The sequence below is a fragment of the Perca flavescens genome, chromosome 6 (genome assembly GCF_004354835.1).
Source record: "Perca flavescens isolate YP-PL-M2 chromosome 6, PFLA_1.0, whole genome shotgun sequence".
Classification (NCBI taxonomy): Eukaryota; Metazoa; Chordata; class Actinopteri; order Perciformes; family Percidae; genus Perca; species Perca flavescens.
The window spans coordinates 3,472,674-3,486,775 of record NC_041336.1 but is presented as its reverse complement, the minus strand read 5'-3'; the positions used below and the strand labels follow the sequence as shown (position 1 = coordinate 3,486,775).

Below are 14,102 nucleotides of genomic sequence, written 5' to 3'. Positions count from 1 at the left end.
CTGCAGTTATTGCGTTCACTATTTGGGTAAATTGTGCAGTCATAACTTGTTCTGTTATTGTTATGCGTTGTGTCACGGCATAGCCAACCCTGCAGGGGCGGAGCTAGACTCTCAGTACAGTGGGGGCGGAGCTTCATCACGGGGCCTCTGCTACCAAGTCATTTTAAAATTAAAACTGTTAAAAAAACGGTAAAATATCTCATGAATGCATATGTCATAATGTGTCACTTGTTGAGCCAAGTAAGCCTATATGTCAAATAAAACACAAAGAAAAGACACATTTTTTGTACTGACAAACAAAGAAAACAGTCAAGTAAAAATGTTTCAGCACCACGGACAGTGACAACTGATGGACAGCGATGGTGCTGAACAGGCCAAGAGCTCTCAATCAGTGCCACACTATGTAACTGACATGGCACTATTATATATATTGAACACAAAGTTTGTTTACAACTCCATAGGTAGGCTACAGGTGCTGGGATGAAAACTTTGATTGACGACATGGATGACATTCTGTGACTTATTCATAACTAAAATATAAATTCTTAAAGGGGTGGTAGAATGCAGAACTGATTTTACCTTGTCATGGTTGAAAAACGACAGTTTGGAGGGTAAATAGGACATACATAGAACCTCAAAATCCCATTGACACCTCTTTCCTCTGCAAATCTCACAATGTGAAACTGCCTCTGAAAACGGGCAAATCTCAACAAGCCGCCTAGTTGACGTCAACTCGGCGGCTCCTCCTCATTTGGCTCTAGTCTCTTTGTTTGTCACGCCCCAACATTTACATAGGCTACACAACTGACCTGAGGTCAGCTTAGTCTTCTGAATAGGTCGCGCAGATCTCAAGGAGTTCAGCTGCCGGTGCTGCCTGTGTTGCTGCCTCGCCTTGCTGTGAGGTAAATGGAGCTCCGTTACGACTGGCAGCCCACGGCACTCCATACCCGCCAAAGTCACCGTTTTATGGGTGAATGGACTACCAAATGCCCCTGCCCTGACAGAGCTCCAGGGCCTGCAGCTCCCCTCTTCCTGCTAGCTAAATGTCCGGTGTATGTGAGTGAGAGTGCGGTCAGCGACCTTGTTACGCCAGCAATCTGTTACCACATGTTACAGTTAATCTTTTAATGTGTGTAATTATAATGTGTTGAGTTATTTAAACAAACGATTGGGGAAATAAACGCCGCTTGTCCGCGAGTCTCACTGATAGAGCTTGCGGCTGGATGTAGCTCTGTCAATGAGAGCTAGCTAGCCTCCTCTTAGAATTCCTCTGAAATTCACAAATAACCATTAACTTGAAATCGGACACCGTTGTTATCTTTATAAGACATTTAGGTAGATGTTGTATAAGGGCGTGACGAAATTCAAACTGTAAATATACTCGAATTACGCCAAAAATGAAGCTAACTATCCGTGATTTGTAGCTACACAGGTAGCTAGGATTGAAGGGACAGCCGCAGCTAACGAAACCCCTAAACTTCACAAATATTTATTAACTTGAAATCGGACACCACTCTTAGCTTTATAAGACATTTAGTTAGATGTTGTATAAGTGGCGTGACAAAATTCAAACTGTAAATATAGCTACTCTAGTTATACCGGCAGCTGGCAGACAACCAAGACTAACTGGAACTGTGGTAAGAGATTGCTGGTGTAACAAGCTCGCTGACCGCGATATCACTCTCACACACGGGCCATTTAGCTAGCAGGAAGAGGGGAGCTGCAGGCCCTGGAGCTCTGTCAGGGCAGCGGTGTTTGGTTGTCCAATAGCCCAAAAAACTGTGACTTTGCGCGGGTATGGAGTGCTGTGGGCTGCCGGCCTTGACGGAGATCTATCTACCTCACAGCAGGCCGGGGTCTGTGGAGGAAGGCAGGCCGGGCGGCGAGGCAGCAACACAGGCAGCACCGGCGGCTGAACTCCGACACACAGTCTTACCAAATTTGCAATTAGCCATCAATTTTCGTAAAACAGCCCATATTTGAGCTTTATATAGTTGATTTCTCACTTCAAAAAGTCTCAGAATCGAATTTAATAACGAAATAACAAACAACGTATAACTTTGCAGTGTCTGAAATATGAGACCTGCTGTCGAGTCTCCCATGTGTTTCTATGTAGTTTGCTCAAACCAATCAGCGCGCAGCTCATTGTAAATATTCATGAGCATACCATATTTGGAAGTGTTGAACGAGAGTATGTGAAAATCCAAAAAACAATTAAAAATTATTTTCCTGCTTTTTGAAATATTTTTGCTTTTTGAAATGTATTTGTATTAATCCAAAAGACAGCTAAAACTATACTTCTGCTTTTGAAGTATATCAGCTCAAGAACAGTGGAGACTGTGCTTCTGCTTTTGACATGAGTTAACCCAAAAACAGCTAAAATATATTTCTGCTCTTGAGACTATAATACTGCCTTTGATTTTGGTTTATGAGTGCCAATGTGCCTTTAGAAATATAATCATGCTAAGTTTTTGTGTTACTGATATTACTATAAACATGCTTAGAGACATTTTAGTGTGAGTTGCGGTGTAAAGTTGCCTATTTGACCCTGCAGTCGGAAAGAGGAAGTGTCTGCAAGAGGCTTCAGATGCATAAGTTGCTTTGTGTAACTGTCTGTCTGAACCTGCACAGCTGGAAAGAGGAAGTGCTGTCGGGGCCCTGTGTACAGGGGAAGGCTCTGGGTGCACATAAGAGGTGAAAAGGTTACTGCTCTGACCTATTGATCAATGCAGTCGAACTGAGCCGTTAGATTCTATGTTAGATAGCAACATGCATATGTATAAAGGAAATATTGTCATATCCTCCTGAGACCCAGCCCATTGACTTATGTCCACTGTAGTGGACATTTGAGTTTCATTCCTCTCCTTTGAATCGTTTGTGCAAGTCTCTTAATTCCTGCTGTACTGTACAGAGGACATCCTGGGCTTTTCAGTGATGTGTTATTTGAGAGGCCGGGAACCGCCTCTATCTTTCAATCCAAAATGGACAGCATAGGAACATAAGCACATTTTATGGAAAGATAAGAGATGAGTCAAATATTATTTGTCTATGGTTTTGTTACTATGATAATCATATTTTCTTGTTCATTAAGGTGTTAGGAATCATATATTGAGTTCTGATAGAAACTACACTATGTATCTTTTGAAAAATTTGCCATTTTATGAATGTCAATTATAGTGGACATCAGGACTATCTTCATGTAAATAATGACTCCACATCTAGCAAATTTGTCTTTTTTCGTACTCAAATGATCCTGTTGTCCACTACAGTGGACATTCTTTAAATAAATAAAAATAAAAAAAATTTAAATTGTAAGATGTTTTTTTAACCTTAAACAGGTATGGAATCACAAAAAAATCTGATTAGGAAAAACAAAATTTTCCTCGGTTCTCAGGAGGATATGAGATGGTTTTTACGTATATCCAACCTGATTTATTGCTTTAAGACTGTATTACCATGTAAGGTGAAACAAATGTGATAAAACACACCTCGCTGTGATGGGGGGTTGAACCCCAAGAAATGTACATATAAAAATGGGTGCTTTGCCAAAAAGCGCTCTCTCTCCCTTGGGTTCGTTTTCTGCTCTTTTGACCGATACCCTACTCGTAGGGACCTCCTGTGTCTTAGAGCATTTTTTTGAGTGATTGAACTCTGTTCATTTTTCCTTTTATTTTGTTTGCTTGTTAACTTTTTGCTTTTTTAAAAAAAATAATAAAACCACCTGTGTTCGTCTTGAGCAAGGTGACCCAAAAAACATTGTGAGTGTTTTTTTTTGCTCTTTTAGAAGACTTTCTTTCCTTTTTTCCTTTTTTCTTCTTTTTTGCCACTTACCCGTGTGAGCGGGGACCCCCCTAAAGGGGAAGTGGGGGCCTCCTCTTTAACCGTGCGGTTTGCAGCAACCCCGGGGACCGACCTGACCAGCAGACCTTTGATTCTCCAGCTGAGCGGAAACCTCTGTGACCACGGCAGAGGCAGCTGTCCGAGTGTGAGTAATCAATTGTATTTGTTTGGTTATAAAGATCTTCTGTGTGCTGTGTATTTCACATACGGGGGACATCTAGGTTGTCAATCAAAAGCCTCTTGTCTCGTCATCGGGTTTCCACTGTAGCGAGAACCCGCCAGTGCGGGGGTGTGTGTGTCTCTTTAAAAATAATCTAAGAACCATAGGGAAGTATCTCAATTAATTCATCTGAACCTATTAATAGTTATAATACAATATTTATAATATTTGAACCTATACTATTTGAATACCTAGAGTATTAAAATAGGGAAGTATCTGAAACAACTCCTCTAATATAGACTTAACCATCCGCCCCGCCGACAGCATCTGTAACGGCTGTACGGCTGAAGAGGGCTTAGAGGGCGAGGGTTATCGGGGGGAAGAAGGGGGGTTGGCTTTAAAAGAAAAAGCGATACTATGCCTCGATAACTGTCACATCGTTCCACAGAAGAAAAAAAGTATTTTATTTCTAACTAACTGACTATTACGTCCGTCTTTACAGGAAGTGGGTTCGGAAGAAAGCAAATGTGACTGCGCAGGTGAGTCACTGAACATCCTATTCTATTATTTTGAAACACTTTACATTTAATGTTTAACCTTCATGACTTTATGGAGGGTCTTTGAGAGTACAGCGCTGCCTTTCATCACTTCCTGTTACAACCTGCGACTCTTATGAGGAAATAAAGTTCCTCAGAAACAGGAACATTTTAAGTGAACTATATGAACAGCAATGTCACAATTTTCCTCTTTTATCATCGTTGTTACTTAAGCTCTTTTGAAACACGGAAAAATTAACTCTCTGCATCAACTTAAATAATGGTAATGAAACAAAACTATATGAATAAAAATTAAATGAACATGAGTCAGTTGTAATATTTTACAACTGAAAAAAGGAGAGAGAGTCAGAATCTCTGTCAACTCTCTGACGTTGAACTAACAAAATTAAAATTAAATTAAATTGAACAGTCAAAACTATTATACCCTTGCTCTGATATTGACTCAACCATGATGTCCGTCCCCTTCCTCTGTCCCTGTGTCGGGGTTCTAACCTCCGGTGGATTTGTGAGGACTATGGTTAACTGCTCCTCAGATCTCTGCAGGGTAAATCCAGACAGCTAGCTAGACTATCTGTCCAATCGGAGTTTTCTGTTGCACGACTAAAACTATCTCCCATCCAGGAATGCTGTGCGGACTAGCCAGACCTTCCTATGCAGCGCTGTGGAGGAGGGTCTGGCAAAGCGAGACAACAAAATATCACAGCCAAATTTCATTAATTTTAAAAATCTTTTTACACAACATGGATCTTTCTGTCTCTCAATCAGGTTTTTCTATACCTGTTGTAACTTTTACTGTTTTTAAAAAAAAAGTTTATAGTTATGTTTTGATTTTCTCCTTTTTTTCTTTTCTTTTTTTTTTACTGTAAATCACATTTTCTCTTTCCCCCAGACTCCTTTAGATGTGACTGATTTTAACAAAAGAAAAAAGAGAGACTAACTCTGTGCTGAAACGTTATAAGTTATTTATATTATTGCCATAGTTGTGTTTGAAAGCATCATCATAGGATGCTCTTACCTACGACTGTGACTCTCACTCCTGATCGGGCAGTAAAATTTGCACCGACATTAGTTTCTATTCTGTCGACTACAGTGTGTGTGTGTGTGTGTGTGTGTGTGTGTGTGTGTGTGTGTGTGTCTGTGAGTGTGTGTGTGTGTGTGTGTGTGTGTGTCTGAGTGTGTGAGTGTGTGTGTGTATGGATCAGACTTGTCGGTGTGTTTTGAGGCGGTGTGAGAGTCCCGTACAGGAAACAGGAAACATCGCTGCCTCTATCTCTGCCACTATGAAGTTTTAACACCAAACACAAGCAGTGAAGTGCCCGGGAGTTTGTGGAACAAGCTGACTGTTACCTCAGTCCCTTGAAAATCGTTTTTGTTTTTGGTCTGAACGCAGTGTCACTCTGTTTCATTTCGGTTTTAAGCAGTGTGACGCAGATAGACCACCACCCATCCCCAGTCGATTGCGTTGTTGGGGGGTTGAAGAACACGACAGGACGTCACACAAATAGGCCGTTTCAGAAACATGAAGCAACAGGAAATCTTTCTGTCCCAAACTGCCATCTTTACTTTTTTTAATGAGTTGATTTCATGTTTTACTTGAATGTTGAACCTGCAGCAGCGATGGGAAAGACACTGACTAACTGTAGAACTGAGACGGAGCATTAAATGTGTTTGTGGTTGTTATCTTAGTTTCTCCTTTTCTTAGTGGTATATTTATAACCTGCTATTAGTTAGAATCTCTACACATCCTGTGCGTCTTAAAGAAGTATTCTGCTGCTACTGTAGAAAGGTCTTTTTTCAAATAAAACTGGGCTGTCTATGCAGTTAAATGGCACAGTTTTTAAATTAGTGCAACAGGACCAGAGAAAACAGAGAAAAGAAGCTTTTATATTCCCTTTCACTCAGAAGGTAGACTTTTTTCAATATACTATACTATGACTTTTTTCGACTTTTCAACATACTATACTATGACTTTTTGTTGACTTTTTGACATACTATACTATGTCTTCTTTTTTCGACATACTATAATATGACTTTTTGTTGACTTTTCGACATACTATACTATGACTTTTTTCGACTTTTTCGACATACTATACTATGACTTTTTGGACTTTTGTCGACATACTATAATAAGACTTTTTTATAATTTTTTTCCGACATTTTTCAACATACTATACTATGACTTTTTTCAACATACTATATTATGACTTTTTTTTTTTGTTTTTTGGACCTACTATTCTATGACTTCAATTCATCCGTGTTTTTTAGTTGTTTGAGGAAAAAAGTTGTCTTTGCAGTGAAATACAGGTTTACTCCAGGAGTAAATTAATTTAAGCTATACATATTTTTGTCAGAAATTTAGCCTTATTTGGTAGTTATAAGGTGTACATAATTGTGCTATTTTCATATTTTTATGCTGTTATTTTATAAATTACAGTATCTAAGGTATAAAGCTTAGTCAGACCTTCAGGTGAGTGTGACTGTGTGAATCTGATGAAAACCTGTAAATATTAATGTATTGCCTATATGAGAGACAGTTACTACGTCCGGAGTGATAATCTGTGTGTAAATATCCGTCTGTAGTATAAGTATCTTTGTGTGAATTACAATTTGGAACGCTAAGTCTTTGAATGTGGACCATCCACCCTGTTAGTCAGTTAATAGTTGTTAAACTTGGCTGTAGAAATCATTCACTTTTTGAATAATTAGACTCAGACCGGGCTCGTATCCCTCAGATTCTGAAGTGCTTGTTAGTGATAAATCTTCGTTGAATCCACATCGAAGCTGTCCGTCTTTCTTCCGTTGGGAGTCCAACCGTCAGCTGTTAGTCCACCACCATCATCACAACACAACACAGAGTAGAATTACCACAATCAGCGGCAATTAAAGAGTTTTAACTGTGGCTTCATGAACTGAAGTCAAGAGAAGTAGACCCCTGTTACAACTGACAGTATATTTAATTATTCCCTGCCTTGTATTTCGTACACACCAGTGGTGGAGGGAGTTTGTAGATCCTTTATTGCAGTAAAAGTACTAATACCACAACAAAACACCATGTTACAGTAAAAGTTGTGGTTTTTTTAATGACAGCAGCCCCTAGTGGCCATTTGAGGAACTGCAGCTGAAGTTCAGAACAAAGAGTCGGCAGAGAGACTTAAAAATGATATTTATTGATTAAGACAGCAGTTATTTCATTTATTCACTGTTTTTCTTTTTTAGATCAAACTGAATCTGGAGGCAGGAAACTGTGATGTCACGAGGACATGATGATGTCATTAGTTTAGCTGTAGGCGTCTTTCTCAGTCTGTGATTGGCTGGATGGTGCAGCCAATGGGAGCTCAGGGGACAACGCAGTCTGGACAGGCTCCGCCCCTGACTCACCTGGAGAAAGAAAGACAGGGGAAACATTTTTTTAGAGCCCCAGCAACCAAACCCACAACATAACATATATAAATGTACACAGACCGGTTTGAACTATTATATATTTAATATTCAATTATTATTAATAGTTAAGTCCCCCTCCAGACATGTTTTTAAGTATTTAAAAATTAATCGGTTATGATTAATATTTAGGCATATTATACTATGACTTTTTTATGACTTTTTTCGACATACTATAACTTAATCATGTCTTAAGAAAAAGTCATAGTATAGCGTGACAATACTGCCTTTTTTGGCTGCTTGTCTTTGTGTTGCAGAAGCCAGTAGGGGGTCACAGGGTCGTCTAACGTGAACACCTGTTATTCCCAATGCTACAAGAGTACACCCCACTTGTTCCATGTTGGAGGGAGAGATAAAGCGGAAACTCTGCTTCAAGCTCCACATCCTTGTCTTTGCTTTTCCTTTTACATAGATCACTCTGAATTGGAATGAGGGATGCACATCATCCGTGACAATGTCGGAGCAGTGGGGGGGGTGGGGGAGGGAGCACATGTCATGGCTGTACAACGTCCCATTTCGGTTTGAAAGCGTTTGTTCTGATGTTTTATGATGATGTTGTTTTTTCTTCGTGGACTGCTGCACAATAAATTTACCCTCTGGTACTAATAAACTAACCTTAACATTTTGATATTTTAATTGTTTGTTAGTTCAAAATAAATGAGACGTTTTTTGCTGTAACGACTTGTTGCCTCCAGTTTGTTTTCATTGTTTTGAACAGTCAGTGACAATAGTATGTCATAAGATGTCATAGTATAGTATGTTGAAAAAAGTCATAAAATAAGTCATAGTATAGTATGTCGAAAAAAATCTTTAAAAAGTCATAGTATAGTATGTTAATAAAAGTCATAAATCAAGTTATAGTATAGAATGTCGAAAATAATCATAGTTTAATATGTCAAAAAAATTCATAGTATAGTATGGCTAAAAAAATCATAAAACAAGTCATAGTACAGTATGTTGATAAAAATCATAAAAAAGTCATATTATGTGGCCGGGTTAGCTCAGTTGGTAGAGCTGGCGCACACATATAGAGGTTTACTCCTCGACGCAGCGGCTGCAGGTTCGACTCCGACCTGCACCTCTTTCCTGCATGTCATTCCCCCTCTATCTCCCCTTTCATGTCTTCAACTGTCCTGTGGAAAAAAAAGGCCTAAAATGGCCCAAAAAATAATCTTAAAAAAAAAAAAGTCATAGTGTAGTATGTCCAAAAAAAATCATAAAAAAGTCATAGTATAGTACGTTGAAGAAGTCATAAAAAAATCATAGTATGAATATGTCTAAAAAATCATAAAAAGTCATAGTATAGTATGTTGAAGAAGTCATAAAAGTTATAGTATAGTATGTTTAAAAAGAGTGAAGTAGAGGTGGACTGAATAGAGTCCAGTAGAGTTGTGGTCTCACCACTCAGACGGGTCAGTCTGGTTCCCAGTGTGCTCCAGAAGGAGCAGGAGCTCAGACTCAGACCCTGTCGATGTCGGAGGGCGGGGCTTAGCTCCAGGTAGATGGGCGGGGCTTCAGAGGACAGCACCTGCTGCCAGCGGGGCAGGACTGACTCCGCCCACACACGGGACGGGTTTGGGTTCCTAAGAAGAAGAAGAAAACTGAAAAATTAACTTCATTATCAAACGACGGTCATTATTATCTCATTAATTATGTAGCCGAGTGGTTTCAGAATCTGTAAGTTACTGTACAATCTTTATAAATAATATTTAAGTATTTATTTGCATATTTACTCACTACTTGAGTACATCTGTACATTCTTTCCTGTGTATATTTTTTGAATAGTTCATATATATATATATATATACACATATATATGACGATAATTTTGATACTTTATTTCTGTTTCTAGGCCTACTTTCTCTACTTTCTACTTTTTATTGTGTCCGTCGTCGAATGATTTTAGGTCATATTGTGCAGTCCTACAATATGTTATTTTTTTAATTTATATTCAGTATGTGTGTTGTGTGTCTCGTATTTGCTGCTGCATTAACATTAAGTCTATCTAATCTAGTCTAATTTAATGGGTGTTAACAAACATCTGACCCGGTCCTGATGAAGCTGGAGACGTAGGTCATCGCGGCCACAGAGAGGCGTCGGTCAGAGGAAGTGAAACGCTGAGAGCTCATTGGATGATGAGGCGTCCCAAACACAAACTGAACGTCCAGAGGAACAGACACATCGGCCCTGAACACAGGAAGGAAACAGTCATCAATCAGTATCTTTAATCCCACAGTCAGAGTTACAGGCAGGGCTGTATAATAAGACCTGGATACAGTGTTGGAGGCGGAGCCCCCGTTCATTCCTCTGAGAGCTGGTACATTAGCCTGGTCCTACCAGACTCTGGTACATTAGCCTGGTCCTACCAGACTCTGGTACATTATCCTGGTCCTACCAGACTCTGGTCCACTAGCCTGGTCCTACCAGACTCTGGTACATTAGCCTGGTCCTACCAGACTCTGGTACATTATCCTGGTCCTACCAGACTCTGGTACACTAGCCTGGTCCTACCAGACTCTGGTACACTACCCTGGTCCTACTAGACTCTGGTACATTAGCCTGGTCCTACCAGACTCTGGTCCCAGACTAGCCTGGTCCTACAAGACTCTGGTACATTATCCTGGTCCTACCAGACTCTGGTACACTAGCCTGGTCTTACCAGACTCTGGTACATTAGCCTGGTCCTACCAGACTCTGGTACATTATCCTGGTCCTACCAGACTCTGGTACACTAGCCTGGTCTTACCAGACTCTGGTACATTAGCCTGGTCCTACCAGACTCTGGTACACTACCCTGGTCCTACTAGACTCTGGTACATTAGCCTGGTCCTACCAGACTCTGGTCCCAGACTAGCCTGGTCCTACCAGACTCTGGTACACTACCAGAGTTGTAATTCCACTGTTCAGCCGCTATGTTTAAATGGCTTTAAAGCCTGGCGCACTTCCTAGGGCTCTGGTTACAGGAGATGAAAAGAGAGTCAAACTGAAGCTACAGAGCAAGAACTCCACAGTTAACTACAGGGAAGAGATATACTAACATTAGCAAGTGAGCTAAGTAGCTAATTAACTTTAGCCCCATGGTTTCAGTAAGCAGACGGTACCTGTTGTAAGAGCTGGTGGCAGGTTGGTGGTACAGGAAGACGTTAGCTTTGCTGTTAGCCCAGTGGCTAGCCATCTGCAGAATGGGACAGATGATGAACAGATCTCTGCAACACAAACACACATACATACCATACTTTAATCTTCTGTTACCACCGCTGGATCCCAAATGTTTCATACTGACTCAAAAACTTTGTACTGAAAGTTATGGGCTGTCTGGTCAGAAAGTTGCTGCTTTAAACTATTTTATGTATTTGTTTATTTAACAGGGACAATGGACAGTCAATGTGTTTAGAAACTTTTAATAACTTCTTTTGTAGTTTTTGTTCAAATGTACTCAAGCTGCAAAGATAAATCCATAAGTTGTAGAGGCAATAAGAAACATTTGTTATGACAAAAAAGTCAAAAGATTCTTCCCTCCTCTGTGACAGTAAACTGAATATCTTTGAGTTGTGGACAAAACTCACCTACCTACCTACTGTGCAATATTTAATATTTAATACTATTGATAATACTGATAATACTGTGCAATTCCATTACTGTGCAAAATCTGTTTACTGTGCAATAGCATTACTCTCATTGTCCAACATCTATTACTCACATAATACCATCACCACTATTGGGAAATATTCAAATAATGTGCAATAAACCACACTGCATATCACACTGTATATAAAACCATATTTATTTTTTCATATGTATATAGTGTCTCAACTGTGCACCTTACCCCCCCTTTTTGCACTACTTATTATTTATTCCATGTTGTTATATTTTTTTACGTACACGTTGACACTGGAAAAGGAGTTGCTTTTAATCTCATTGTACATGTGTATAGTGACAATAAAAGGCATTCTAAAATAAGACATTTGAGGACGTCATCTTGGGCTTTTTGGGAAACACTGATCCACATTTTTCACCTTTTTCTGACATTTTAGAGACCAAACAACTCATCCATTCATCCAGAACATAATCCACACATGAAATGTACACCACAGGATTACAAAAGCTCACTAAACTGAACTGAACTAGGACTGTTTGTGACCTGGTGGCGTTGTTGAGCGCTCTGGAGAAGAGGTTGTATCCGGCCGGCGAGGGGCTGTGATCCAGAGAGTAGAACCAGGCCGCCGCTTCCTTCAGCAGCTCATTTCCTGTCGCTCCGCCCAGCGAGCGACTCAGAGCCTCGTAAAACGCCGTCTTACCGTCAGCTCGACCGCGCAGAGCCTCAAAGTCCTGACACACACAGAGACCAGATATATAAGGAGACAAATGGGAGTCTCTGTGGACAGGAAAGAGGCAAGTTTTGACTAAATATTGTGGAAGAAATTTTTTTCTCACTGCCCCGAGTTGTGATGATTATTTTACCTTTACTTTTGTGTGGTGCTTTTGTCCAACGTGACGTACAAATGAGGTTCAATTAAAGGTGCTGTAGGTAGGACTGGGAAGATCCAGGACTTAGCAAAAAAATATGAACATCGAAAACTTTTCAGTCCCTCCCCCCTTTCTGCTAAAGCCCAAAACGGTCTCCTAAGCCCCTCCCCCCACAAGGGAGAATGAATGCGTGTGCATGAGCAGTGAATGACACACAGTTAGACACCCCCCCTGGCCCTGATTGGTGCATCTGAACAGGGAGTGGTAGATTGAACCACCAACCTTCCGATTGGCAGGCGACAGGTCTACCACTGAGCCACAGCCGCCCATGAAAAGTTTCTGATGTACAGTATGTTGCACTTTATAGTCTCACAGCTCTCAAAAATATAAACAAATGGGGAAAAGGCCATGAACTCCATGTTATGACATCACTGTTCTTCATAAGATTTAGTTTTTCTCTTCAACATTAAACGTGTTTTTGTCGTGTGACCTCTGACCTTTATCCTGCGGGCGCGGCTGATCAGACCGTCGTGTGCAGATGTTCCCAGCAGCAGGTCGACTCGGTGGAGAGACGGCTCGGAGACGGACTGACGGACCGGAGACCAGGACTGGAAGGGACCACTGACCGCCAACAACTGCACACACACACACACACACAGAGAGAGAGAGACACACACACAACCACAGAGACACGCACAGACAAAGAGAGAGAGAGAGACATACACACACACACACACACAGAGAGAGAGAGAGACACACACACAACCACAGAGACACGCACAGACAAAGAGAGAGAGAGACACACACACACACACACACAGAGAGAGAGAGAGACACACACAACCACAGAGACACGCACAGACAAAGAGAGAGAGAGAGACACACACACACACAGAGAGAGAGAGAGACACAAACACAACCACAGAGACACGCACAGACAAAGAGAGAGAGACACACACACACACACACACACACACAGAGAGAGAGAGAGAGAGACACACACACAACCACAGAGACACACACAGACAAGAGAGAGAGAGAGAGAGAGACACACACACACACACACACACACACACACACACACACACACACACACACACACACAGAGACACACACACAACCACAGAGACACACACAGACAAAGAGAGAGAGAGAGAGAGAGAGAGAGACACACACACACACACACACACGCAAATACACACAAACACACACACACAGAGACACACACACACACACACACAGAGAAAGAGACACACACAACCACAGAGACACGCACAGACAAAGAGAGAGAGAGAGACACATACACACACACACAAAAACACAGACACACACACACACACAGACACACACACACAGACACACACCCAGGTGAGACATGGAGATGGAGTTTTGTCTTGCCATCGTAACAAACAGTTCTTCAAACCGTACTTTGGTCTGAGCCGCGTTGAGCGTGTGAGCAGGCGTCGCTCTGAGGCAGGCGGCCATCTTGTCGTCGTCGTCGGTGAGGTCAGAGGTCACGCAGCCGAGCTCTATGGCCAAGTCGAGCGCCTGGCGTCGGGAGGTGGAGGGAGTCTGGAGCAGCGACGGAGAAAACACAGAGCCGCCCTGCAGGAGCAACAACAACATGCAGAGAATTAAAT

General features: G+C 41.2%; 1 protein-coding gene across 1 annotated transcript in view; it reads right to left on the bottom strand.

Moving 5' to 3' along the window:
- Window positions 1-7,785: 7,785 nt before the first annotated feature.
- tg (thyroglobulin) overlaps window positions 7,786-14,102 on the bottom strand; it is a 53,563-nt gene continuing 47,246 nt past the window's right edge. The window contains 7 exon segments of the mRNA XM_028579807.1: window positions 7,786-7,935; window positions 9,397-9,578; window positions 10,042-10,182; window positions 11,097-11,201; window positions 12,137-12,324; window positions 12,960-13,097; window positions 13,891-14,067. Of these exon segments, the coding sequence (XP_028435608.1) occupies window positions 7,835-7,935; window positions 9,397-9,578; window positions 10,042-10,182; window positions 11,097-11,201; window positions 12,137-12,324; window positions 12,960-13,097; window positions 13,891-14,067 (1,032 nt within the window). The 3' untranslated portion in view covers window positions 7,786-7,834.